The sequence below is a fragment of the Ranitomeya imitator genome, chromosome 3, assembly GCF_032444005.1.
Source record: "Ranitomeya imitator isolate aRanImi1 chromosome 3, aRanImi1.pri, whole genome shotgun sequence".
Classification (NCBI taxonomy): domain Eukaryota; kingdom Metazoa; phylum Chordata; class Amphibia; order Anura; family Dendrobatidae; genus Ranitomeya; species Ranitomeya imitator.
Window position 1 is genome coordinate 312,087,572 of NC_091284.1, and position 25,909 is coordinate 312,113,480.

Sequence of the window (25,909 nt, forward strand, 5' to 3'; positions counted from 1 at the left end):
AAAGTCTGCATTTCAAAACGTCACTACTTCACTTCCGAGCCCCGGCATGTGCCCAAACAGTGGTTTACCCCCACATATGGGGTATCAGCGTACTCAGGAGAAACTGGTCAACAACTTTTGGGGTCAAATTTCTCCTGATACCCTTGGGAAAATAAAAAATTGCAGGCTAAAAGATCATTTTTGAGAAAATAATTTTTATTTTTTATTTTCATGGCTCTGCGTTATAAACTTCTGTGAAGCACTTGGGGGTTCAAAGTCCTCACCACACATCTAGATTAGTTCCTTTGGTGGACTAGTTTCCAAAATGGGGTCATTTCTGGGGGGATCTCCAATGTTTAGGCACACAGGGGCTCTCCAAACGTGACATGGTGTCCGCTAATGATTGGAGCTAATTTTCCATTTAAAAAGCCAAATGGCGTGCCTTCCCTTCCGAGCCCTGCCGTGCGCCCAAACAGTGGTTTACCCCCACATATGGGGCATCAGCGTACTCAGGACAAACTGGACAACAACATTTGGGGTCCAATTTCTCCTGTTACCCTTGGCAAAATAGGAAATTCCAGGCTAAAAAATCATTTTTGAGGAAAGAAAAATTATTTTTTATTTTCATGGCTCTGCGTTATAAACTGCTGTGAAGCACCTGGGGGTTTAAAGTGCTCAATATGCATCTAGATAAGTTCCTTGGGGGGTCTAGTTTCCAAAATGGGGTCACTTGTGGGGGAGCTCCAATGTTTAGGCACACAGGGGCTCTCCAAACGCGACATGGTGTCCGCTAACAATTGGAGCTAATTTTCCATTCAAAAAGTCAAATGGCGCACCTTCCCTTCCGAGCCCTGCCGAGTGCCCAAACAGTGGTTTACCCCCACATATGAGGTATTGGTGTACTCAGAAGAAATTGCCCAACAAATTTTTTGATCCATTTTATCCTATTGCCCATGTGATAATGAAAAAATTGAGGCGAAAATAATTTTTTTGTGAAAAAAAAATACACTTTCATTTTTACAGATCAATTTGTGAAGCACCTGAGGGTTTAAAGTGCTCACTAGGCATCTAAATAAGTTTCTTGGGGGGTCTAGTTTCCAAAATGGGGTCACTTGTGGGGGAGCGCCAATGTTTAGGCACACAGGAGCTTTCCAAACGCGACATGGTGTCCGCTAACGATGGAGATAATTTTTCATTCAAAAAGTCAAATGGCGCTCCTTCCCTTCCGAGCCTTACCATGTGCCCAAACAGTGGTTTACCCCCACATATGAGGTATCAGTGTACTCAGGAGAAATTGCCCAACAAATTTTAGGATCCATTTTATCCTGTTGCCCATATGAAAATGAAAAAATTGAGGCTAAAAGAATTTTTTTGTGAAAAAAAAAGTACTTTTTCATTTTTACGGATCAATTTGTGAAGCACCTGGGGGTTCAAAGTGCTCACTATGCATCTAGATAAGTTCCCTGGGGCGTCTAGTTTCCAAAATGGGGTCACTTGTGGGGGAGCTCCAATTTTTAGGCACACGGGGGCTCTCCAAACGTGACATGGTGTCCGCTAAAGAGTGGAGCCAATTTTTGATTCAAAAAGTCAAATGGCGCTCCTTCCCTTCCAAGCCCTGCCGTGCGCCCAAACAGTGGTTTACCCCCACATATGAGGTATCAGCGTACTCAGGACAAATTGGACAACAACTTACGTGGTTCAGTTTCTCCTTTTACCATTGGGAAAATAAAAAAATTGTTGCTAAAAGATAATTTTTGTGACTAAAAAGTTAAATGTTCATTTTTTCCTTCCATGTTGCTTCTGCTGCTGTGAAGCACCTGAAGGGTTAATAAACTTCTGGAATGTGGTTTTGAGTACCTTGAGGGGTGCATTTTTTAGAATGGTGTCACTTTTGGGTATTTTCAGCCATATGGACCCCTCAAACTGACTTCAAATGTGAGGTGGTCCCTAAAAAAATGGTTTTGTAAATTTCGTTGTAAAAATGAGAAATCGCTGGTCAAATTTTAACCCTTATAACTTCCTAGCAAAAAAAAATTTTGTTTCCAAAATTGTGGTGACGTAAAGTAAACATGTGGGAAATGTTATTTATTAACTATTTTGTGTCACATAACTCTGTGGTTTAACAGAATAAAAATTCAAAATGTGAAAATTGCGAAATTTTCAAAATTTTCGCCAAATTTCCGTTTTTATCACAAATAAACGCATAATTTATTGACCTAAATTTACCACTAACATGAAGCCCAATATGTCACGAAAAAACAATCTCAGAACCGCTAGGATCCGTTGAAGCGTTCCTGAGTTATTACCTCATAAAGGGACACTGGTCAGAATTGCAAAAAACGGCAAGGTCTTTAAGGTCAAAATAGGCTGGGTCATGAAGGGGTTAAACTTTTATATTTTTTTTTAATTTTTTTCATTTTTATTTTTTTTTTTACTTTTGCCATGCTTCAATAGCCTCCATTGGAGGCTAGAAGCTGGCACAACTGGATCGGCCAGCACCAGAAATGCAGGTGTGCTATGAACGCCAACCACAGGGTGGCGCTCACAGCTAGCGGGGATCAGTAACCATAGAGGTCTCAAGGACCTCTATGATTACAATGCAGAAGCATCGCTGACCCCCGATCATGTGACGGGGTCGGCGATGCGCATTTCTGGCCGCGTGGCCGGAAGCGGTAGTTAAATGCCGCTATCTGCGATTGACAGCGGCATTTAACTAGTTAATAGCGGCGGGTGAATCACGATTTCACCCGCCGCTATTGCGGGCACATGTCAGCTGTTCAAAACAGCTGAGATGTCCCGGCTTTGATGCGGGCTCACCGCCGGAGCCCGTATCAAAGCGGAGCTTCTGACCTCGGATGTACTATCCTGTCCGAGGTCAGAAAGGGGTTAAGGCTATAAAGACTGAAAGTTTAAAAATTTCAATTTTTTTCCAACATTTTTTCCCAAAATAGTGATATTTTTATAAATAAACGCAAATCATATCAAACAAATTTTACCACTGTCATGAAGTACAATATGTCACGAAAAAGAACCCTCAGAATTACAGGGATTGAGGTGTTCCAGAGTTAATACCTCATAAAGTGACACTGGTCAGATGTCTACAATCTGGCCTGGTCAAAATTGGCTAGGTCACTAACGAGTTAATATTGCCATGCCCGGAAGAACCAGAACTAAACATTTCACACTGATTATCCTGTACGATGAGCAATGTAAAAAGAAAAAAATGCAATTTTTTTTCATCATACCGCCAATCAAAAAGTAGTAATAGGATGTGAACAAAAAGTGGTATATTAAAAAAAAATAAAAAAATTTACTCTGAAAATAAAGCCCTCAAATGGCTTCATCTGAATAAAGATAAATATAACGATGCAAAAAAACCTAATTATTTTGGTAAGAAAGTGTTTATTGTGCAAAAGTAATAAACATAAAAAAATATTAATCTGATATTGATAGGATCGTACTGAAGTGTTCAACATGGAGCACAGGATAAGTGTGAAACTAGACTTAAAGGGACACTGTCACCTGAATTTGGAGGGAACAATCTTCAGCCATGGAGGCGGGGTTTTTGGGTGTTTGATTCACCCTTTCCTTACCCGCTGGCTGCATGCTGGCTGCAATATTGGATTGAAGTTCATTCTCTGTCCTCCGTAGTACATGCCTGCACAAAGCAATCTTGCCTTACGCAGGCGTGTACTATGGAGGACAGAGAATGAACTTCAATCCAATATTGCAGCCAGCATGCAGCCAGCGGGTAAGGAAAGGGCGAATCAAACACCCAAAAACCCCGCCTCCATGGCTGAAGATTGTTCCCTCCAAATTCAGGTGACAGTGTCCCTTTAAAATCAATCCTAAATGTTATTTACGGTATCCCAAAATGGTACCCATAAAAGCTTCAACTCATCCCTTGCAAAAAAACATTTTGCACTCAATTCTGTCATCTGATCAATTGAAAAAATAGGTGGTTTCTACATTACTGGTAGCTCAAAGGCTCAAGGAGAGTGTCATAACTCCCCCAACCCTCAATAAATAATAAATTCTTGCGAAATTTTAATTGACGGGGGGTCTCTACTGTTCTAGCACATATGCACTTGCCACCCGCAACGTATTCTAGGAAAGCCCGTGCTTCACAAACCAAATAGCGCTCTTTCCCTTACATGCCTTACCGCCAAACAGCAGTTTTTGACCACATATGGTGTATCGGTGTCCCCATGAGAAATTGTACAAAAAAATGTGAAGTTCTTTTTCTTCTGTTAAACTTGTGCACGTGAAATATTTGAGGCTAAAGCAACATAGTTTTGGGGCTGTACAATCCATTGTTACAAGATTTGTTTGTAGCATCTGTGTTCAAAATGCTCAATACACTCCTAGATGAATTCTCCTAGATTAATTTCTGTGTTCTCTTCAGTAGTGGTATGACCAGATGTGGGATGTTGTTGCGTGCAGGAGATATTGCACAACAAGATGTGCTGGCCACTTTTCTCCTTCGCCTCATTGGTGGACACAGGACCATGGGTGTTATCCTGCTGCCATTAGAGGCTGACGCTAAGTAGCCACAAAAAGATTAGCTCCTCCTCTGCAGTATACACCACACACACTGACTCCACCCGAACCAGTTAAAGCTTAGTTTCAGTATGAAGCACATGTGTTCTGATCTTCAGACCACATCTATAGCTTTCTTTTTTATTATTTTATTTTTCATGTTATCTTCAACATCTTCAAAGGATTACAGGGGACGACCGACACGGTGGTGCAGTGGATAGCATAGCAGCCTTGCAGCGCTGGAGTCCTGGGTTCAAGCCCCACTAAAAAGGCAACATCTGCAAAGAGTTTGTATGTTCTCTCCGTGTTTGCATCGGTTTCCTCCGGGTACTCCGGTTTCCTCCCACACTCCAAAGACAAACTGATAGGGAATTTAGATTGTGAGCCCCAATGGGGACAGCGATGATAATGTGTGCAAACTGTAAAGCGATGCGGAATATGTTAGCGCTATATAAAAAATAAAGATTATTATTAGTATTATCTCTTAAGGGCTCTTCTCTCCCCAAACCTACAACAGCGGGAACGCGGAGTGTCGCCTCCACGTACCACCTTCTGCATCGTTTTCTACGGCATGCCTGAGATTTTTTAGGGGTGATGGTTCCCTTCAGGGCACCGCTCTCCCCAAATCTACAACAGATGGGAACATGGAGTGTCGCCTCCATGCACCTCCCTTTGCATCCAGGCCCTTCCCGCTTTTAGTGCCGGACCAGCAGCCCTGAGCCATCCTTGGGGAGTTAACCCCTTGGATGCCCAGAGGCACTTATGGCGTCCATGCGGCCATCACTGCTTCGCCACTGACTGAACAGCGGCGATGGAAGGAAGGCAGACGGTTCCCTGCACTGTCCAAGCTGCAGCTGACCTCTATGGCAGGATCGCTTCCACAGTCCGGGTCCTGCGGTTTCCATACCGGGTAACACACTGCTGGTAAGTGTGGGCCTTGGACACGGTACGGCGTGTGCAACGACATCGGCGGAGGGCTCCTTCAACAGCGCTTTAAGCACTATCACCCATGGGCTCCCCTCTCCCCTGGGCGCGTTCCGGCCGGCGTACAAAATTTAGGCCTATTTTAGGCCGCAACCCGAAGCTCCACCTTTTTATGTCGCAGCGGAGTGCCGCCCATTGTATGACATCGCGGCGCCAGCTCCGCCCTCTTGGCACGTCTCGCACACGGCTAGACTTCCCCGTACAATTCTTGGCAGCCATCTCTCCCCGCCGGTCCCTCTGCAATTCCGGACATAGCGGACTCTTTCAACAGACCGGCTCCCTACTTGTACAGCCTGCCTGTACCTCACCAGGAGGACCGCTCACTCAGGGCCACAGGACAGGGTAAGATCTCTGGGCTGCGCCATTTACTCAACTCATTAGCCCTTCTCTGCAATCGTCACTGGTCCTTACAACACACTATCCTCCCTAATGGAGCATATCAGCAGGATCAGGGACATTCTGGGGTACACCATGTCACTCTAAGACATTCAAAAAGGCTAGCAAAAGACATGCATTGTTTTTCACCTGTTGTACCACCTGCCAGTCTTCAGAGTATGCCACTCTGCAAGGCCTGTGCTCCCGAGTTCACTCAGGAGCCCTCTGCTGCCACCGAACCCAGTGCACCTAGTCCCCCTGAGTAGGCTTTGTTACAGTCCATGGCTTCTCTGACTAAAGCAATTGAGTCCCTTCAAAATCCCGCCACGGGTCGGGGCATTTGTCTGCCTATCTTAGAAGGTTCCTCTACCTCACGGGAACGGTTGGCCATCAGGGGCCGTTCTCAGTCAAAAACTCCACAGGCATCTAGGAAATAGATCCATAGCATGTCTCCTGTGCCCTCTCATGCCTTGGCATCCGCGAGCTCCTTTTCCCGCTTCCCCCTCACTCAGGGTTCGTAGTAACCAGGACTCTTGAGTCCGATACCGATATGCCGCATGATCTAGATTCTCCGGATTATCAGGCGACGATAGATACTTATTGAGGCCGTCAACCAGACTTTGAAGATTGACGAGGTCTCTAATTTCATCCTGGATCACGTGGTATCCTTCAAGAGGACCAAACACTCTCAAGGGGTTTTTTCCAGCCATCCAGAATTTCAGGACATAGTTCTGTGGTATAGGGAGCGACCGGACAAATGCTTCGCATGTCAAAAGCCGCTTGAAGCTAGATATCCATTTTAATCGGATCTGTGGAAAGAATGCGCTGAATCTCTTCCAGTTGACTTCCCGGTATCACTCCTGTCCACCAAAATCCTCCTATGCTTGCCAGATGATTCTTCCATTAAAGATCCCACAGACAGTCAGATAGAGAATCTTGCCCTTTCAGTTTTTGAAGCGTCTGTCTCGGCACTCTCCCTCTTTCGCTGCAATGTGGGTAGCTAAAGCTATGGTCTCTTGAGCAGATACCATGACCAGAACCATTCAGGATAGTAACCTTCCCCTGGAGGCAGCAGATCTGGCAAACCAGAGGGACTATTTGGTGCACGCTTCCTTGGACTCCGCTAACTGCCGCACTTGCTGCCGCAAACGCCATCTCCATTAGACTAGCATTGTGGCTCAGAGAATGGCGAGTCGACTCTGCCTGTAAAAAAATCCCTAACGGCTCTGCCTTTCCAGAGTGGTCGTTTATTTGAAGAGAAGCTGGATCAGCTTATCTCGGATGCCACAGGAGGAAAAAGTAAATTCCTCCCCCAGCAGAGGACTAGCCGACCATTTCGTCGGCAACAGCAGACGCGTTTCCGATCCTTTCGCAACAATCCCATTTGGTCCAATACAGCAACCTATTCCGGTTAGGGGCGCTCCTCCCATGGAGACAGGGGTCCCCAGGTTTCGTATAAGTCCAACCAGTCGTGGAAGAACCGTCCCAAACAATCCAGGTCTAAGGGAGTAAAGTCCCATAGACTCTCAGTACAATGACTCGTGGCATTACCCGGTCGACACCAGCAAAGTAGGCGGCCATCTACTCCTATTTCGTCATACCTGGCTCTCTGTTGTTCACGACGAATGGGTCAGGGACCTCGTGTTTTCCGGTTACAAAATAGAATTTTCTTCCCGCCCTCCAGCATGATTCTTCCCCTCTTTTCCCCCCAAAACAGAGGCACAGGCATGGTCCTTCTACCGAGCCATAGATTCGCTATGCCAAAACGAAGTCATTATTCCGGTCCCAGAAAACGAGGGGTTCTACTTAAACTTATTTGTGGTTCCAAAGAAGGACGGGACGGTGTGGCCCATTCTCGACCTGAAGCTCCTAAACAAGTTTGCCAAGGTCCGTCACTTCAGGATGGAATCCCTCTGTTGTCATCACTTTGATGGAGAAGGGGGAGTACCTAGCATCCATCGACATCTGGGATGCTTACCTGCATATCCCAATTTTTTTTTTCCCCTCACCAAAGGTTCCTGCGCCTTGCCATCCGCGAGGAACATTTCCAGTTTACAGCTTTTCCCTTCTGCGAGTGTTCACGAAGGTCATGGCGGACATCATGTCCATTCTGCACTCTCGGGGTGTGGTCGTTTTGCCATACCTGGACGACCTCCTAGTCAAGGGCCTGTCTATCCAAGCATGCGTGGAGTGTGTCCGTATCACTTTGGACACACTTTCTCGCCTGGGTTGGCTGATAAACTTAGACAGATCTTCCCCTGTCCCAGCTCAGCAGATTTCCTTTTTAGGAACGACCCTGGACTCTGGTGATTTTCTATCGAGACAAGGTCTTAGCCCTTCAACGGGGAGCCTGGGCACTTTGTCACCCACATCCTCACTCCATCTGGTTCGGCATGGGGGTCCTAGGCAAGATGGTAGCAGTGATGGAAGCTGTTCCTTTCACCCAGTTGCATCTTTGGCCTCTACAGCATGAATTTCTAGCAGCTTGGGACAGAAACCCGTTCTCTCTCGACTGGCTGTGCTGTTTGTCCCCGCGGGTCAAGCAGTCGCTCAGGTGGTGAACGTTGCGGTCATCGCTCACCCAAGGGAAATCTTTCCTTCCGTCCAATGGCTGGTGATCACCACCGACGCCTGTCTTCTGTGCTGGGGGGCTGTCTTTCAGCATCACACCGCCCAGGGACGCTGGTCTCCTCAGGAGGCACTTCTCCCGATCAACATTCTGGAAGACTGTGCTATGCGGTTCTCCCTGCGACGGTTCCATCACCTCCTAGCGGCTCGCCCCATCCACATACAATCGGACAACGCACAGCTGTGGCATATTTCAACCTTCGGGGGCACTTGCAGAAGGGCGGCAATGTGCGAGGTGAAGCACATTCTCCTTTGGGCCGAGAGAAACTACTCAGTCATCTCAGCAGTTCACATCCCGGGTGTGAAAAACTGGGTGGCGGACTTCCTCTCCGCCAGGGTCTCTCTTTGGGGGAGTGGTCACTGCATCCGGAGATCTTCCATCAGATTTGTTATTGCTGGGGGATTCCGGACGTCAATCTGATGGCATTGAGACTAAACGCCAAGGTGCCCGAGTTCATAGCTCGGTCCCGTGATCCAGAGACCATTGGGGTGGAGGCTCTGGTCCTTCCATGGAATCAATTCTTTCTTCCGTACGTGTTCCCCCCCCCCCCCCGCTTCAGTTGCTCCTGATGATCATCAGGAAGATCAAAACAAGGAATTCCAGTGATCCTAGTCGCTCGGACTTGCCGCGCTGGGTGTGGTTCGCGTAGAGGGTGCAGCTCGTCGTCGACATTCCCTGGCGACTTCCAGATTGACCAGATTTGCTCTCCCAGGGCCTGATTTGCTACCAGAACTCAGAGGCCCTGTGTTCAACGGCATGTCCATTGAATCCTGGGTCCTAACCCAAGCTGGGTTTTCCCAAGAAGTGGTTTGTACCATTATTAGCGCTCGGAAACCTGCATCCATGTGCATTTATCACCGTACCTGTAAATCATTTTTTGCATGGTGCAGGGACCATGGTCGTTTTTCTTTCGCTTTCTCTAATTTCTGCAATTCTGGAGTTTCTTCACGCTGGTCTGGACTCAGGCCTAGCGCTTAGTTCCCTCAAAGGTCAGATTTCTGCCTTATCTGTTTTGTTCCAGCGCAGGATTGCTTCCAAACTGCAGGTGAAGACTTTCATTCAGGGGGTCTCCCATTTGGTACCCCCCTGTAGAATAACCTGGTCCTGGATGTTCTACCGTGGTCTCCCTTTGAACCGCTGCTGGACGGCTCTCACCCATCTTTCATGGAAGGTTGCCTTTCTTGTTGCGGTGACATCAATCAGGCGGGTATCGGACTTAGCCACCCTGTCCTGTCAAGCTCCTTTTCTAATTTTTTACCAGGACAGGGTAGTTCTTAGGCCGTCTTTCTGGCGTCTTTTTTGAATGCTCATATCCTTAAACCAGTTAGTTATGCTATAAAAAATGGTTAATAAATCACATTTTCCATATGTCTACTTTACGTCCGCATCGTTTTTCCAACATTTTTTAAAACATTTTTTATTTACTTAAGATGTCTGAAGGGTTAAAATTTAGCAACAATTTTGAAGTAAGTTTGAGGGGGTTATATTTTGGGAAAACTACAGAAGTGATAACATCTTAAAAGCTGCACCCCCTCAGGGTATTTAAAACTGCCATCAGGCAATGTGTTAACCATTCAGGTGCTTCTCAGAAATTAAGGCAGATTGGAATGGAAAAAAAAATGAAATTACCTTTTTTTCCCCCCACTAAAATGGTGCTTCCGTTGCAAACTTTTAAGAGGTAATATGAAGAATGGACCACAAAATGTATTAAGCAATTTCTCCTGAAAGTGGCAATATCCTAAATGTGGTAAAAAAAACTGCCACTTGGATACACAGTATTACACAAATGCCCAAATTTCTATGAATATAGGATGAGAATAACTCATGTACTAGAAAGTAATGACACAAAGAAGGAGCAAAGGGCTTACCGAGTATAATCCTAATATAATACACTACGGTTCCAAAGTTTAGGGTCACCCAGACAATTTTGTGTTTTCCATGAAAACTCATACTTTTATTAATCAAATGAGTTGCCAAATGAATTGAAAATCTAGTCCAGACATTGACAAGGTTCGAAAAAAAGATTTTTATTTGAAGAAATAATTTTCTCCTTCAAACTTTGCTTTCGACAAAGAATGCTCCCTTTGCAGCAATTACAGCATTGCAGACCTTTGGCATTCTAGCAGTTAATTTGCTGAGGTAATCTGGAGAAATTTCATCCCATGCTTCCAGAAGCCCCTCCCACAAGTTGGTTTGGCTTGATGGGCAGTTTTTGCGTACCATACGGTCAAGCTGCTCCCACAACATCTCAATGGGGTTGAGATCTGGTGAAAGCGCTGGCCACTCCATTACAGATAGAATACCAGCTGTCTGCTTCTTCCCGAAAAAGTTCTTGCATAATTTGGAGGTGTGCTTTGGGTCATTGTCCTGTTGTAGGATGAAATTGGCTCCAATCAAGCGCTGTCCACAGGGTATGGCATTGTAAAATTGAGTGATAGCCTTCCTTATTCAAAATCCCTTTTACCTAGTACAAATCTCCCACTTTACCAGCACCACAGCAACCCCAAACCATCACATTACCTCCACCATGCTTGACAGATGGCGTCAGGCACGCTTCCAGCATCTTTTCAGTTTTTCTGCATCTCACAAATGTTCTTCTGTGTGATCCAAACACCTCAAACTTGGAGATTCGTCTGTCCATAACACTTTTTCCAATCTTCCTCTGTCCAATGCCTGTGTTATTTTGCCCATGTTAAAAGCCAGTCTCAGATATGGCTTTTTCTTTGCAACTCTGCCCTGAAGGGCAGCATCCCGGAGTCGCCTCTTAACTGTAGATGTTGACACTGGCGTTTTGCGTGTACTATTTAATGAAGCTACCAGTTGAGGACCTGTGAGGCGTCGATTTCTCAAACTACAGACGCTAATGTACTTGTCTTGTTGCTCAGTTGTGCAGCGGGGCCTCCCACTTCTCTTTCTACTCTGGTTAGAGCCTGTTTGTGCTCTTCTCTGAAGGGAGTAGTACACACCGTTGTAGGAAATCTTCAGTTTCTTGGAAATTTCTCGCATGGAATAGCCTTAATTTCTAAGAACAAGAATAGACTCGAGTTTCATATGAAAGTGAAAGTATATCAGGGCTGTGCTTCCTATAATCTATGAATGCCTTTTTACGTTTTGTAGGGGAGTTAAATCCCCTACATTATGGGATAGGACTCTACACATGACTGGTCAAATATGTAGCGGTACCTCTCCCTCGCTTCAGTTCCTGTCCTAATGGGAGCCTTAGTGCTGAAATCACGGCGGTTTGGAAGACTCACCCACTCCTGTCCCGGCACTGGAAGAACAGGCAGAAAACCTGTATGCCAGCTTCAGGTTGTGGAAGCGCTGTTCGCAGGTCCTGGGGCCTTCGCTCATGTGCTGGCGTCGGTTCAGCGCAGTCCAGAGTCCTGTAGCTCTTCTGCGGCTGCCACGCTGCTCTCTCCCCCCTCTGCTGGCCTCTTTCAGCTCTGTGCCTAACTTCCGGGTGCGCGGTAGCCGTCGCGTGCAGGGCACGCTGAGAATGGGCGTGTCCACGTGACGTCTGTGCTGCGAGCCGGATCCAAGATGGTGGCGCCCATGGACGGATAATGCCCGGGTTACAGAGCTTTTTTGGCGGTCTCCCGGGGGCGCAGAAGCGGGGGAGGAGCGATATGCATATCGAATGAGGCGGTCAGCAGAGTGGATCACCCATTAAAAGGTGGTGAGTCCACGGTGAAAGTGTTCACATCTACAGAGCTCCATTATGGAGGATTGTATGGAGCAGCAGCTACAACAGCAGCCACTACTACAACAGCAGCAGCAGCAAGAGGCCTTACTAGGTGCTATGTCTGGTCACCAGCATACTAAGAGGAGAAGCGGCAGTCGCCCTGACCGAAGGTCACAGGACTCCTCAGCTTCTAGGAGGGACGTTGTCCGTACTCCAGGTCAGCCTCAATATCCGGTACCCTTGAGTGTCAGCGGGTGGTGAGTGATCTTCGTGAATGTCACATTGGTGGTAATGGGCTACATTTCTCTGCTTACTTGCCAGGCGCCGAGGAAGGCTAGTACCAAGGCAAAGAACAAAGAATGTGCCCTCTGTAAAATCCCGCTAGCAGTCCAGTGGCAGAAAAGCCTCTGTGTGGACTGTATCCAAAAGACCATTCAGGATGAATCTCCTAGCTTTGCCTCTAGCCTCAGGCCCATGATTAGAGCAGAGGTTAAAGGGTCTTTAAAATCAGTCCTTAAAAAACGAAGTAGCTAAAGCCTAGAGACTGTTTCTGATTCTGGTGCCTCTCAGTCTGGCGAGGAATATCAGGAGGAACCTCTGTCTCCTTTTTCATCCTCTTCCATATCATCTGGCTCCTCTTCAGATAGTGATGTTGGGGGCCGACCATGCTTTCTAACTGAGAACAGGATGAGAAAGCGTCTAGATCGGTAGAGGACATTATGTTTGGTGGTTTGGAGGAGAAAAGGAAGCGTACTTTCCCAGTTAATGCTAAAGTAAAAGTCCTTATAGAAAAAGAGTGGAAAAAGCCTGAGAAATCTGGTAGCCTTCCCCCATCTTCTAAGAGACGGTATCCTTTCGAGGAAAAGGATTCAGAAGTGTGGGATAAAGTCACTAAGATTGATGGTGCGGTGGCTAGGTCATCTAAAAAGTCATCCCTACCCTTAGAGGACTCGGGCGTCTTAAGAGACCCATTAGACAAGAAAGCGAATGCTTTTTTAAAACACACCAGGGAGGCGGCCACAGGAGGTCTAAAACCAGCCAGGACATGTGTTGCCCGCTCCCTTATTGTCTGGCTGCAACAAATGGAGGATCAATTGAAATCTAAGGTGCCAAGAGAAGAGGTCCTAGCCAATATGGCAATGGCAAAAGGAGTGGCAGCTTTCATAGCAGATTCCTCAGCAGACTCTGTAAGACTAGCAGCTAGGGCAGCTGGATTGTCTAATGCAGCTAGACGCGCCTTGTGGTTAAAGGGGTGCCCAGGTGACTTGCCCTCAAAAGATAGACTTTGTTCCATCCCGTGTGACTGCAAATTCCTCTTTGGTCAGAAGCTGGAGGACATTTTAGAAAAAGCAGGCGACAAGGAAAAAGGTTTTCCTCGCTTTCCGGTGGATATCAGAAGGATAGGATTAATTTGGGAGAGGAAAATTTAACAGAGGTCGCCCCCCGGGAGATAGAAGGAACTGGGACTATAGAGATAGAAAAGGATCTGGGTACATGTTTAAGGGACCCTCCACATCAGCAAAAAAGCCCTCCCAATGACGCCAAGCCGGAGGTAGGGGGAAGGCTCTCTTACTTTCTCAGCGCCTGGATAAGTATTTCCCCCAGTCATTGGGCATTGAGTGTAGTCAAGGACGGCCTAAAAATAGACTTTATTCATCCACCTCGACAGACTTTTGTGTTGACACCACACAGAAAATTACCGGAGGAACAGTTAGCTCTGGAAACAGAGGTATTGGGGCTAGTACTAAAACGGTTTCTGGTAGAAGTCCCAAGGGAAGAGGAGGGAAAAGGTTTTTATTCCCCTCTCTTTTTGATACGGAAGCCAGATGGCTCGCTGAGAACTATTGTCAACTTGAGGAAACTCAATTGGTCAGTGATAAATTACTCCTTCAAGATGGAGTCGGTAAACTCAGCGAAAAAAATGCTGTTCCTGGACTGCTTCATGGCAGCTATAGACCTAAAGGACGCTTACTATCATGTCCCAATCCATCGGGAATATCAAAAATTTCTGAGGGTAGCAGTGTTTGCCCTTTTTTGTCCAAGGGCAACTCAAACACTACCAGTATGCTGCCCTCCCGTTTGGTCTATCGATGGCACCAAGAATATTCACCAAACTAATGTCAGAGGTCATTTCCTTCCTCTGTTCCCAAGACATAGTCGTTGTCCTGTACCTAGACGACTTCCTTATAATAGGGAGGTCGGTGGATCACTGTCTTGCACATATAGAGGAGGTGACTACGACCCTAGCAGTATTGGGTTGGAAAATAAATGTCATCAAGTCAAGATTAACACCAGAGAAAGTTCAGTCCTTCCTGGGGTTCAAGATTCCACGCGCCAACTCTGTCTCCTACCGGAGAGCAAAATAATCAAGATATAGAGTCTTGTGGAATTATCAATACAGCAGCCTGTAATGACCCGGAGGAAGGCGATGTCCCTGTTAGGGTCACTAACATCCTGTATACCCGCTGTAAATTGGCACAGTTTCACCTGAGACAATTACAGTGGGAGGTCCTGTCAACACAGATTGTTAAAAGGTCGTTTAGAGGGAAAAGTACACTTTTCAGTAGGCATCAGAGATTCCCTAATCTGGTGGTCTGTAAGGGATCAGTTGACCTCAGGGGTTCAGTGGCTAACTCCGATAGAAGACGTGATCACAACGGACGCGAGTGGTACGGGATGGGGTGCACATCTAGGAACCCTCTCGGTACAGGGGTCCTGGTCCCATGCAGAGACACATCAGACATCCATTGTAAAAGAGTTATGGGCGGTAGAAAGGGCAGTGAGACATTTCCTTCCTATCCTTCAGGGTCGTCATATCAGAATTATGTCCGACAATTATGCAGTGGTAGCCTATATCCACCACCAGGGGGGAACGAGGTCCCTTTCCCTTATGGGGGCAACATCTGCTCTTCTTCAGTTAGCAGAATCTCACCTACTGTCCCTCACAGCTCTGCACATAAAGGGGGTCGAAAACACAAAAGCAGACTACCTAAGTCACAAAAAGCTAAGACAGGGAGAATGGTCGCTGAATCCCCGGGTATTCCATCAGATAGCACAGTCTTGGGGCAGTCCGGTAATAGACTTATTTGCCACTCTTCACAACAGGAAGGTGGAAAGGTTCTGCTCGTTGGACCCGAGAGGGAACCCGTTTGCAGTAGATGCCCTTCAAATACCGTGGAAATTCAGCCTTGCTTACGTGTTTCCACCAATAGCATTAATTCCGGTTGTAGTAGTAAGAAAGATCATTAGATCTTTACTATTGATGCTGTATAGGCAGCATCAATAGTAAAAAGTTCGTCACACAGGGTTAATAGCAGCGTTAACGCTGCCATTAACCCTGTGTGAGCGCTGACTGGAGGGGAGTATGGAGCCGGCACTGGCTGTGGGTAGTTAAAAGCGGCCATTTCGCCGCCGGACTGTGCCCGTCGCTGATTGGTCGCGGCCAGCTAGCCGCGACCAATCAGCGACTTGGGATTTCCGTGACAGACAGACAGAAAGACAGAAGTGACCCTTAGACAATTATATAGTAGATATGAAACTTAACCCTTCACAAACAAAATTAAACTCAAATTGTTTTTCTGTGTGGCTCAAAATCTCCCTGATGACGTCCTCTTCTTGCATTCACGTTGCAGCTCCTGCACAAAGTACTGCAGTGCGAAGGCGCTGGGCCTCTCTGACCTTTCCCGGCGCTTGCGCACTGCAGTACTTTGCTCTGCCCTCAACAGGGCAGACAAAGTAAGCCTGCGTCGGAGCCGCAGCGTGAATGTAATTAGATGGGAGGCCCCGGACCGAACCGCGACGCCCATCGGACCAGAACTGGACTGGGACCGCCCCTGGGTTAGTATAATCTAACCTCCTTTTCTCATCTTTCAGGATACATTGGGGGCTTATCTACAGCATTACAGAATGCTGTAGATAAGCCCCTGATGCTGGTGGGCTTAGCTCACCTTCGATTTTTGGGGTGTCAGGTTCCCTTTAAAGGGGGGGATCCAGATAACACATGTTAACCCTGAGAGCCAAGATCCAGCTCATGTTATACCTTTGTCATCTAAAGTGAAATAGCATTGATTAATCAAACAAAAGACAATCTAGAAAATGGCGAACTTGGTAATTTAGCCAATATTAATGTAATCTAATCATTTGCAGAAGCTCGATGCAGGTCCTTAATAATTGGTTTAGGTTCATTTTAACTTGTATAAAATAAAGGTCATTAAGGTAGAACCTATAACTTAACAGTTATGGTTTAGTGTAAAGTTCGAGTCAAACGTTCAGTGTCCTCACAAGGAAGAACACTAACCATCCTCTCCTCCTCACGATACATTCTCCTCCTCCTTCTCTTCAGGCCATCCTTTCTGGACAATCATGAATCTGGGATTGGGCGTCCCCTCTGGAGCGCAGACCAAAAAACTTCTGATCATCCTCCTCCTGTTCCTTGTCATCAACCAGTGTGGCTTGAGAATATTGTGTGAGGCTGGGATGTGTGGTATCAGGCACTGTACAATCTTTCTCCATAGCCACCTGCTCAGCATTCCAAGCTTCCTCTTTGAGATTCTGCAGCTAACGTTTTAATAGACGGAACAGCGGTATGGTTACGCTGACAATAGCTTCATCAGCGCTCGCTATCTTGGTGCAATACTAATAGTTTTGAAGAACCTCACAAATATAATTGATCCACACCCACTCAACAGTTGTTACGTGTGTGGTCTAAGTGTTACTCTGACTGGTATTGAGAAGCTGGAATTCAGACACTGCTCTCTGCTGCTCATTAAGCCTGTATCTTGTTCTCACACGCTTCATGCATTAAATAGCCCTCTGTGTCTGTACTTTTACACATACTGGTTGGTAACCAGTTCATGCAGCATTACATGAACACCTGATTTCTAACATTATGGCTGGTCAGAACAATGAAAGCAATTGTTACCACCCACCTTTCGTGTCTCCCCTATTTCCTCAGATAGCAAGCAGGGCCCTTATTCCTTTTGATATCTGTTGTTTACGTGATTATTGTTATTCTGTAATGTCTTTTATTGTCTCTACAAGTCCCATCTAAAATGTAAAGTGCTGCGGACTACGTTGGCACTATAGAAATTAAATTATTATTATTATTAGAAGTAGTATTAGTATTATAGGTCAAATTGTAGCATGTGGGCAGGTCACAATTCTGTCGTTGACGAGGCAAATTAAAGTGCTGCTGCCACAATGCTAGTCCGCAGAAATCCTGAGATGACTTTTGGAAATGTGCACTGACACGCCGTACCTTTGCAAACTGGTCCGGCAAGTCATGGTATGTATTAAAAAACGCTGTACAACCAAGTTCAGCATGTAGGCCGTGCATGGAATGTGTTTACCAACTTACTGAGCTGGAAAGCCAGCACCAAGTTACATCCATTATCACACACAACCAGACCTGGTTGGAGATTCAACAGGGAGAGCCACTGATTGGTCTGTTCTTTTATCACCTTCAACATCTTGGCTGCGTTGTGAGCTTTATCACCTAAACAGATGAGCTTCAGCAGAGCGTGCTGCCGCTTTGCCAAGGCAATGCTTAAGACCTTCCACCTGACGAGTGACGGGGAGGCTACTTTCAGTGAGGAGGAGTAGAGACAGGAACTGTAATATGAGGAGACTGAAACCCTGATGGAAGTTGGGACCGCTATTCTTGGTGTGGGTAAGATTTGTGATGTCCCAGACTCCACCAGGTTCAGCCAGTGTGCCATAAGGGAAATGTAGCTTCCCTGTCCACAAGAACTTGTCCACGTGTCTGTGGTAAAGTAGGCCTTCAGTGTGACTGCGTTGGCCAGAGTACGGCTGATATTGTGTAACACGTGCTTATGTAAGGGTTTTGACGGCACATCGGGAAAAATAGTGTCGGATGGGAATCGAGTACCATGGGGCTGCCACCGCCAAGAGGTCGCGGAAATACTCTTTCCACACGTCAAAACGGCAACATTTCCAGGGCTACCAATCTGGCTAATAATTGCACTATGGGGATTTTTCTGTATTGTCTTGATGTTTCGTGTTTCCCCTTTTTTAAATATGTCTTTTAATAATTATTTAATAAAAATTTATATTTTTACCATATTTGTTTTGGATATTTAATTTATTTCACCCTTTTTGTGAGGAGGTATTATTATGTGTTACATTTTCTACATTTGGGTCCTTACAGAAAAATGGTGGTGGGGTATTGTCCAGATTCTGTACATTTTAAACACATCTAAGAGACTCGGTCGATAACCACTAGTCACATGTTCCACATGTTCCAGCAAAGATAGCACTTCAAAATTTAACCCATTAATGACCACCAATACGTCTTTTTACTGACCTGCGATGTACTGTAAGAGACTAGCATCCCAACACAGGTGACAATACAGCAGCTGTCAGCTGTACACTATAGCTGACAACTTGCTGTATCAGGCACGATCAGAGTTGGCATCATTCATATCTGTTTAACCCCTTAGATGCTGCTGTCAATAGGGATTACATTATATAAATGTTTAACAGAGCCTGGGGGCTCCATCTTTAACACCATCAGCACCCTAATATAAAGTAGACATATGGTAAATGTTATCTTTTAACTTTTAGTTTGGTTTAATCTGGTTTAATGACATAAAATTTAACATTTTAGAAATTGCAATGTTTTTTGATGTTTGTATAAAAAAAAAACCCTGATATTTTCAGAAACAAATAAATGCAAATTGTAACTTCCATACCTAAAATTTGCCACTAACAAGGTACAATGTGTCATGAAAAAGCAGTCTGACTTTCTGAGATCTTTTTAAGTTCGGTGGCTGATTTCTGAAGAGAACCTCTTAGGCTACGTTCACATTAGCGTCTTGCGGTGGTGCGTCGGGCGCAGCCGCGGCAACGCATGCGTCATGTGCCCCTATATTCAACATGGGGGCGCATGGACATGCGTTTGCATGCGTTTTGTGATGCATGCGTCTTTTTTGCAGCAAGCGTCAGGGCGCAGAGGACGCAGCAAGTTGCATTTTTTTTGCGTCCAAAATTCAGCCAAAAAAGGATGCATGCGTCACAAAACTATGCGTTTTGCATGCGTTCTTGTTTGCGTTGTGCATTGCGTCGCCGATGCAGCACCGCACAACGCAAATGTAAACGTAGCCTTACACACGCGCATATTTTACTTTTCATACTCTTGCTGACCATCATTGTTTGTTAATTTACTAATGTTTACATGTAAATTTACATAAAGGTTTCCCGATCTCCCAGGATCTACCTCTGTCCTTAGCTGCATATTAAGACAACGTGTATGAGCTGATAACTTTAGATGTACCATTTTTTTTTTTCTCCAAAAGGTTCATAGTAAATTGCATATTAGTCTGGAGGAAGAGAATCCATACGAGCTTCTGCTCACTGCTGAGACCAAAAGGCCCGATGATCAAGGTAAATTTTAAAGGCTGAAAGACCAATAGATAAACATATCAGAACTGGTGTAAAAGATACAGAAGTAGAGTAGTTGCCCATGTCAAACACCTCTTATTCATTTTAGAGACTCTTGACCTGCTGTATTTTTCGGACTGTAAGGCTAGGTTCACATTGCGTTAGTGGGTGTCCGCTAACGGAATCCGTTACATGGCGCAATTGTTGCAATTAATGCTACGTAACGGATCCGTTAGTGCACCCATTGACTGCAATGTGCTAACGGATCGCTAACGCATGCCTTTTTTGGCATGCGTCAGCGATGTCCCGTTATTTTCTTCACTAGCGCAGATCTGGCATCTGCGCTAGCGGGATTGCCAAACGCAATCCCTTTTTGGACATTGCGTTAGCGCAATCCGTTAGCGTATCCGCTAAACGGATTGCACTAACGCAATGTGAACCTAGCCTTAGATGCACTTTACCATAAGACGCACCCCAGATTTAGACAGCAGAAAATAGGAAAAACGTTTTTACTATAAATTAAAATTTACCTGCCGGTGTAAAGTAGAGGGGTCGTTATCACTCATTTTGATATCCTAGGGTAGCATAGGGAGGTAATAAATCTATTAGGAGTATTTCTCTGCAGTATGTGTTAGCGTATGTGCACACGTTCAGGTTTTTTTGCGATAAGAACGCATTAAAAACGCATACATATGCATCCTATCATTTAGAGTGCATTCTGCAATTTTTGTGCACATGATTGCGGTAAAAAAATCAGCATGTTAATTAATTTTGCGGATTTTTCGTGTTTTTGCCACTATTTAATGCATTGGGAAAAAAATGCAAAGCAAAAAAAACGCATGCGGATTTCTGGCACAAATGTCCGGTTTTTGTCAGGAAATTTCTTCAAGAAATCTTGACGTGTGCACATACCCTTATACAATGAGCTGGCTGCAGTAGTAACTACTGCCTCGCTGTTTATTATTCCTTGGCTAGCATTTACCTAAGCTATAGAATACTCTGTTACTTACATACTGGGAATTTAGTGGCTCACAGTTGCATAGCAGATAATAAATTGATCAGAAATGCAACAGTGCTCCAATATACAATACACTCACTCTATATACTGAATATATGATGCATCTTAATTAATTTTAATGATTCTAAGCACAATTTAACAAAATCATTCTATATAAAATAAAAGCTATATTTTAATCACGTACATATTCCCTCTTTCTTTTCCCTACATTATATACCTATATAGACACATGCAGCTCTGTTACATGCACATTTACATAAAAAACCAACCCAGCTGCATATCAAATGCTAAGAGAATGGGGCACCTATGGTGGCCCAGCCTAAAAAAGTATACCAACTCCAAAAAGACATGGCAAATGGGAGAAAAAGGTGTACCAGGCGATAATTTTACTAAAAAAAACAGTATAAATATTTATTAAATATCAAAAAGAATAAATAAACCACATTAAATAAAGTAACCCATACTGTACGGAGGTACAGACAGGAAGAGGTAACCACCTCAGCAGTGCAAGGTGTCAGGCATTATATCATAGTCATGATGCAAAAACAAGACCACAGAAAAAGGATGCCCCCATATTAATTAAACACACCACATCAGTACCTGCACCCGTTGAAGTGATTACTCGCGAAACAGCAGTAGCCCTTTCTCCCCGCATGCCTCCTTGAAACTGCATGTCCAATACTTTGTCCAAGCCACACATGGTGAAATATAGGACACTGAAATTTTTGCTGAACTTGGTGAGTTCCGCATTTTTTCTTCACATTGTTATGTTTCTGGACTATACTTGGACAACCCCTTCTTAAATGTTGTAGAAACCTTACTCACCTCCCACATTGGCATTGTTCCAGCGATGTTGGCGCCGGGTCTCTCGTGACCTTGTTGTACTGCTGATGGGCTGACATTTGTCTGGTTGCATGCTTATCTTCTTCTTGGACAATCAAATTTTATCCAAGTGAAGTGTGAGGGAAGCAGCCAATCAGTGGCCACTGATTGGCTACAGGGCCCACCTTGCTTAATAATGTTATTTGCCCGCTGAGAGACTTGACGCCAGCCAAGCTTGAACTGCACTAGTGTGGGAGGTGAGTAGAATATTTTTTTAACATTTTACATGGGAGTTTACAGGATTTAAAGGGACACTGTCACCTGAATTTGGAGGGAACAATCTTCAGCCATGGAGGCGGGGTTTTTGGGTGTTTGATTCACCCTTTCCTTACCCGCTGGCTGCAGGCTGGCTGCAATATTGGATTGAAGTTCATTCTCTGTCCTCCGTAGTACATGCCTGCACAAAGCAATCTTGCCTTACGCAGGCGTGTACTATGGAGGACAGAGAATGAACTTCAATCCAATATTGCAGCCAGCATGTAGCCAGCGGGTAAGGAAAGGGTGAATCAAACACCCAAAAACCCCGCCTCCACGGCTGAAGATTGTTCCCTCCAAATTCAGGTGACAGTGTCCCTTTAAGAAGAGGTTGTCCAAGAAGTGGAATTAGCCATACAAGACGCATAGAAAAGTCAAGAATTTAGTGCACACTATGTTCAGCTTTTGCTGCATTGTCTCAACAGTGTAATGGAAATAAGTTTAATTGTAACCCCCGCCAAAAGGAAAGTTATCATTAGTCTTTTTCTACTAGTCTGTTTTGCCTTTTTTCAATAGCACTCCTGATTTGTCTGTTTATAATTTCTTACAGACAAGAAAAAATCGGAGCACTTCTCTTTTAAACTACATACTGAGCCATTAATTCTGGAAATGTATTCGCATATTGTTAGGAACATAACCGTAAAATAATTGTACGTTTAGTGCCAACATCCTTCGCTGTGTTTTAGAAATCTTTCTTTATTGATCTCTGCTAATGCGGTGCTCGGAGCACCCTGGACTTGGCCTAGCAGCTCGGTGCACCTTACCCCATAATTGTTTTCCATCTATCTCCTCCCTCCTCTTCCTTGATTGACAGCTCTGGCTTTACAGGGACCACAGGAAGGCAGAGGGGATTGAAAACAAGTAGATGGGAAGGTACATTGGACTGCTTGGCCATGCAGAATGTGCACCAAGCACCTCATTAGCGTATTAGATTAGAGAACGATTTCTGGCAAGCACAGCAATAGATTTGGGCATTGAAGGTACAATTCTTCTTAGGGCTATCTTCTCTACTATGTACTGTGCATTGTATGAACAATCAATTACTTTGTGCTGTTGAGAGAATCTGAGCCCCAAATGACACTGCTTCCTTTCTGTGCCCTGCCATTTGCCCAAACAGTGTATGGCTATGCAAGGGTATTACTGCACTTGGGAGAAATTGTGTAATAAGTTTAAAAGGTTTTGGGTTATTTTAATTCGTTAAAAATAAAACATTTTTATCTACATCTACTTATTATTGTAACATGTAATTTTTTATTTTCACACAGGCCGATGTTAAAGGAATCAGTGAAACACCTATAATATAAAAATGCTCACTACACCTCTAGTGGAATTACCTGGGGGTGTAATTTCCCAAAAAGGCATCACATTGGGGGTTTTCTGCTATTCTGGCACTTTTTGGGCGCTGTAATCGCCACCCGCAAACTATTCCAAGCAAACTTGCTCTCAAAAGCCAAATAGGGCTTCTTCCCTTTCGAGTACCAAAACAGTAGCTTATCACCACTTTTGGGTATGGCCGTTTTCAATACAAATTGTGCAATAAATTTTGGGGTCTATTTTCTCCTTTTACCGCTTGTGAAAATTAAACATTTGGAACCAAAACAACATTTTACCAAAAAATGTCTTTTTTTTTTTTGTTGTTACTGTGAAACAACTGTGGGGTAAAATTGCTCATTATACCTTTAGATGAATTCTGTGAGGGGTGTAATTTTTTCAAAATGGGGTCAATGGTTTTCTGCTGTTCTAGCACCTTTGGGTCACTTACACATGTCAGAATTGAAAAATGTTTGTTTTGGCTACAGAGCTCTCACTGGTAAAGTGGCGCAGACGTTGAGCTCTATAGGACTGTACCCTGCAATCTGTCAGACCCTTAGACTTTGGATAAAGCAGCAGTATACATTAACTCCATTCAAATAGGGGACTTGAAACCCAAATTTTCTGATTGAGGAGTAATCATGGCTGTGTTTTAGCTTTCATATTATTACATTTATGTAGCTAAAGATACATGGTACTAACTAAAAATGATTGTTTTGTACAGGATTGCTGCACTTACAAGGGGATGTTGGTAACTCTCAGGCTCAGGTAAGACTATATTAATCTTGAGTTTTAGAATGTGTTTATAGTATCAGCTTTAAAGTCATTGATAGCATACACCATTGTTTTGTAATATTACCTTTAGGTTCGAGCACGACTGTCAACATTTCCACAAGATCCATGCCGCCCTGCGAACCGCCGCGGTTCTTCTGATCTGTCCAGTGGCCATTCTGAAGGAGATTCACATGGCTCGGAAAGGCTGAACAGTAAGATCTCATTATTAAACATGTCCTCAAAGTCTTATTCTATTTAGCTTTTCTCCATATTTACAAAATGTCAAAGCTCAGGGTTGAACAATAGTAGTTACTGTTAAGCAGTTGACACTAGTTCTGCTGCTGACTGTGTCTTAGGAGGATTGGAATTTTCGATTTGCACAAGTTCTAATCTTTCTGTCAGCAACGCTGCGTCCCTGTAAGATGGCTTGGATTTTTCTTGATTAGTAACTATAATGTTTCCTCAATAGTTTTGTCTTTTTTTTTTTACTTTATAGTTTTCTGTTTCTGACTTATTTCAGGTGGCCAGCGGAGGAACAGTTCAGGGGGTTGGAGTTTAGCCTCAGGTGACAGTTCTGATTCTCACATGCTTCAGCACTTCTCTGGACTTCTGCATGGTTCTTCTCCAGTTTGTGAAGTTCGAGATCCTCCTGTTCCCTGTGACCTTCACTGTGCAGACAGTGGAAAAAACGGTGCTGCCTCACACATGGAGTTGCCTCTTCGCCGCAGTTTGTCCAAATCTGACTCAGACCTGTTAACATGTTCCCCCCCAGCTACTGGTGATGGAGATGACTGGAATCGCAGCGAGTCTTTCAGCAATTGCACCACTGGGGGCGGCAAGAAAAGACTAGAAAAGTCACCTTCCTTCACATCTGAATGGGATGAGGTCAGTTTGGGTTATGGGGAGGCATTTAAATGAAATGTGAGTAGATTGTAATTGGACGGTGTTTTAACCACAGAAATTCACCTGTGATTTATAAAGAAAATAATGTTTCTTGTACCATTCTAACAAAATCTTGATTAGATTGACTGTCTGAAATGAATGCAACACTGTTTTAATTTCATTGCATATGGGGGTTATTTGTGTAGATGGCTCTAACAATACTGCTTTTCCATCAGAACCACCAATTGGTCACAGAATGTCTACCCCAAAATTACGTAAGGACAGTCAGCTGGGTCCTGTTGGTACTTGGGATGTCTGCTTGGTTATGCGACTTCTTATAGTGCTGCCACATCTTGTATTTTGGTGATGGAGATTGAACCCTGTATGTGGAAATGGCTTGATTATGGGTTTCTGGGCAACCATCTTCTCTGCTCTGCTGTAATCGAACTATCTGCTGATATTTGGGCATGTTGGTGTAGGCATATACATAAGGATTCCTGCTTTGCTTGCATTATTCTGGGGCATTGTAAACATTTATGGCTATGTGTAAAAATCCAAGTTTTGTTTTCTATTGCATTGTCTAACACCTGCCGTAACTCTTTTTAGAATGTCTTAAATGTTTATAAAATTGTGTGGACTGAAATATAAAACATTTACCACTTTCGCTAAACCCATTGTTGCTTCCTGGGCTTTACTAAAAAAACATATGTGCTCCACCTAATGTTCAGATTTTGGAGCAGATTTTCAGCTATGGATTGCCTGGAATAAAAAGCATTATAATCTCTTCTCTCCGGACCCTCTGGCCCTCAGTGTCTTCTTCCAGGACGAAAATAGCGGGCACACTACTCATGCGCCCGCCGAGATCTGACGGCCGAAACCCAGCATCAGTAGGAAATTTTCCCAATTGGTTCATTTAAAAAAAAAAAATTGTAAATCAAACCCCCCTTTATCACCCCCTTAGTTAGGTAAAAATAAATTTAAAAAATAAATTTTTTTCCATTAGAGTTAGGGTTGGGTTAGAGCTTGGGTTAAAGTTGGAGCTAGGGTTAAGGTTGTGGTGTTGGGGTTAGGTTTGGGATTAGGGTTAAGGGTGTGCTGGGGTTAGGGCTGTGTTAGGGTTGGAGTTAGAATTGGGCGGTTTCCACTGTTTAGCTACTTCAGGGGGGTCTCCAACGCGACATGGTGCCTGCCATTGATTCCA

At 44.5% G+C, this 25,909-nt stretch overlaps 1 protein-coding gene across 7 annotated transcripts in view; it reads left to right on the top strand.

Moving 5' to 3' along the window:
• ANKS1A (ankyrin repeat and sterile alpha motif domain containing 1A) overlaps positions 1 to 25,909 on the top strand; it is a 322,349-nt gene that overhangs the window by 144,338 nt on the left and 152,102 nt on the right. For 4 of the 7 annotated variants that reach the window (XM_069756606.1, XM_069756610.1, XM_069756608.1 and 1 more), the window contains 5 exons: positions 19,502 to 19,589; positions 23,777 to 23,820; positions 23,918 to 24,038; positions 24,347 to 24,711; positions 24,945 to 24,983. In XM_069756606.1, the coding sequence (XP_069612707.1) occupies positions 19,502 to 19,589; positions 23,777 to 23,820; positions 23,918 to 24,038; positions 24,347 to 24,711; positions 24,945 to 24,983 (657 nt within the window). The remainder of the gene's footprint in view (positions 1 to 19,501; positions 19,590 to 23,776; positions 23,821 to 23,917; positions 24,039 to 24,346; positions 24,712 to 24,944; positions 24,984 to 25,909) is intronic. The other 3 variants (XM_069756609.1, XM_069756607.1, XM_069756612.1) reach the window with 2 other exon arrangements.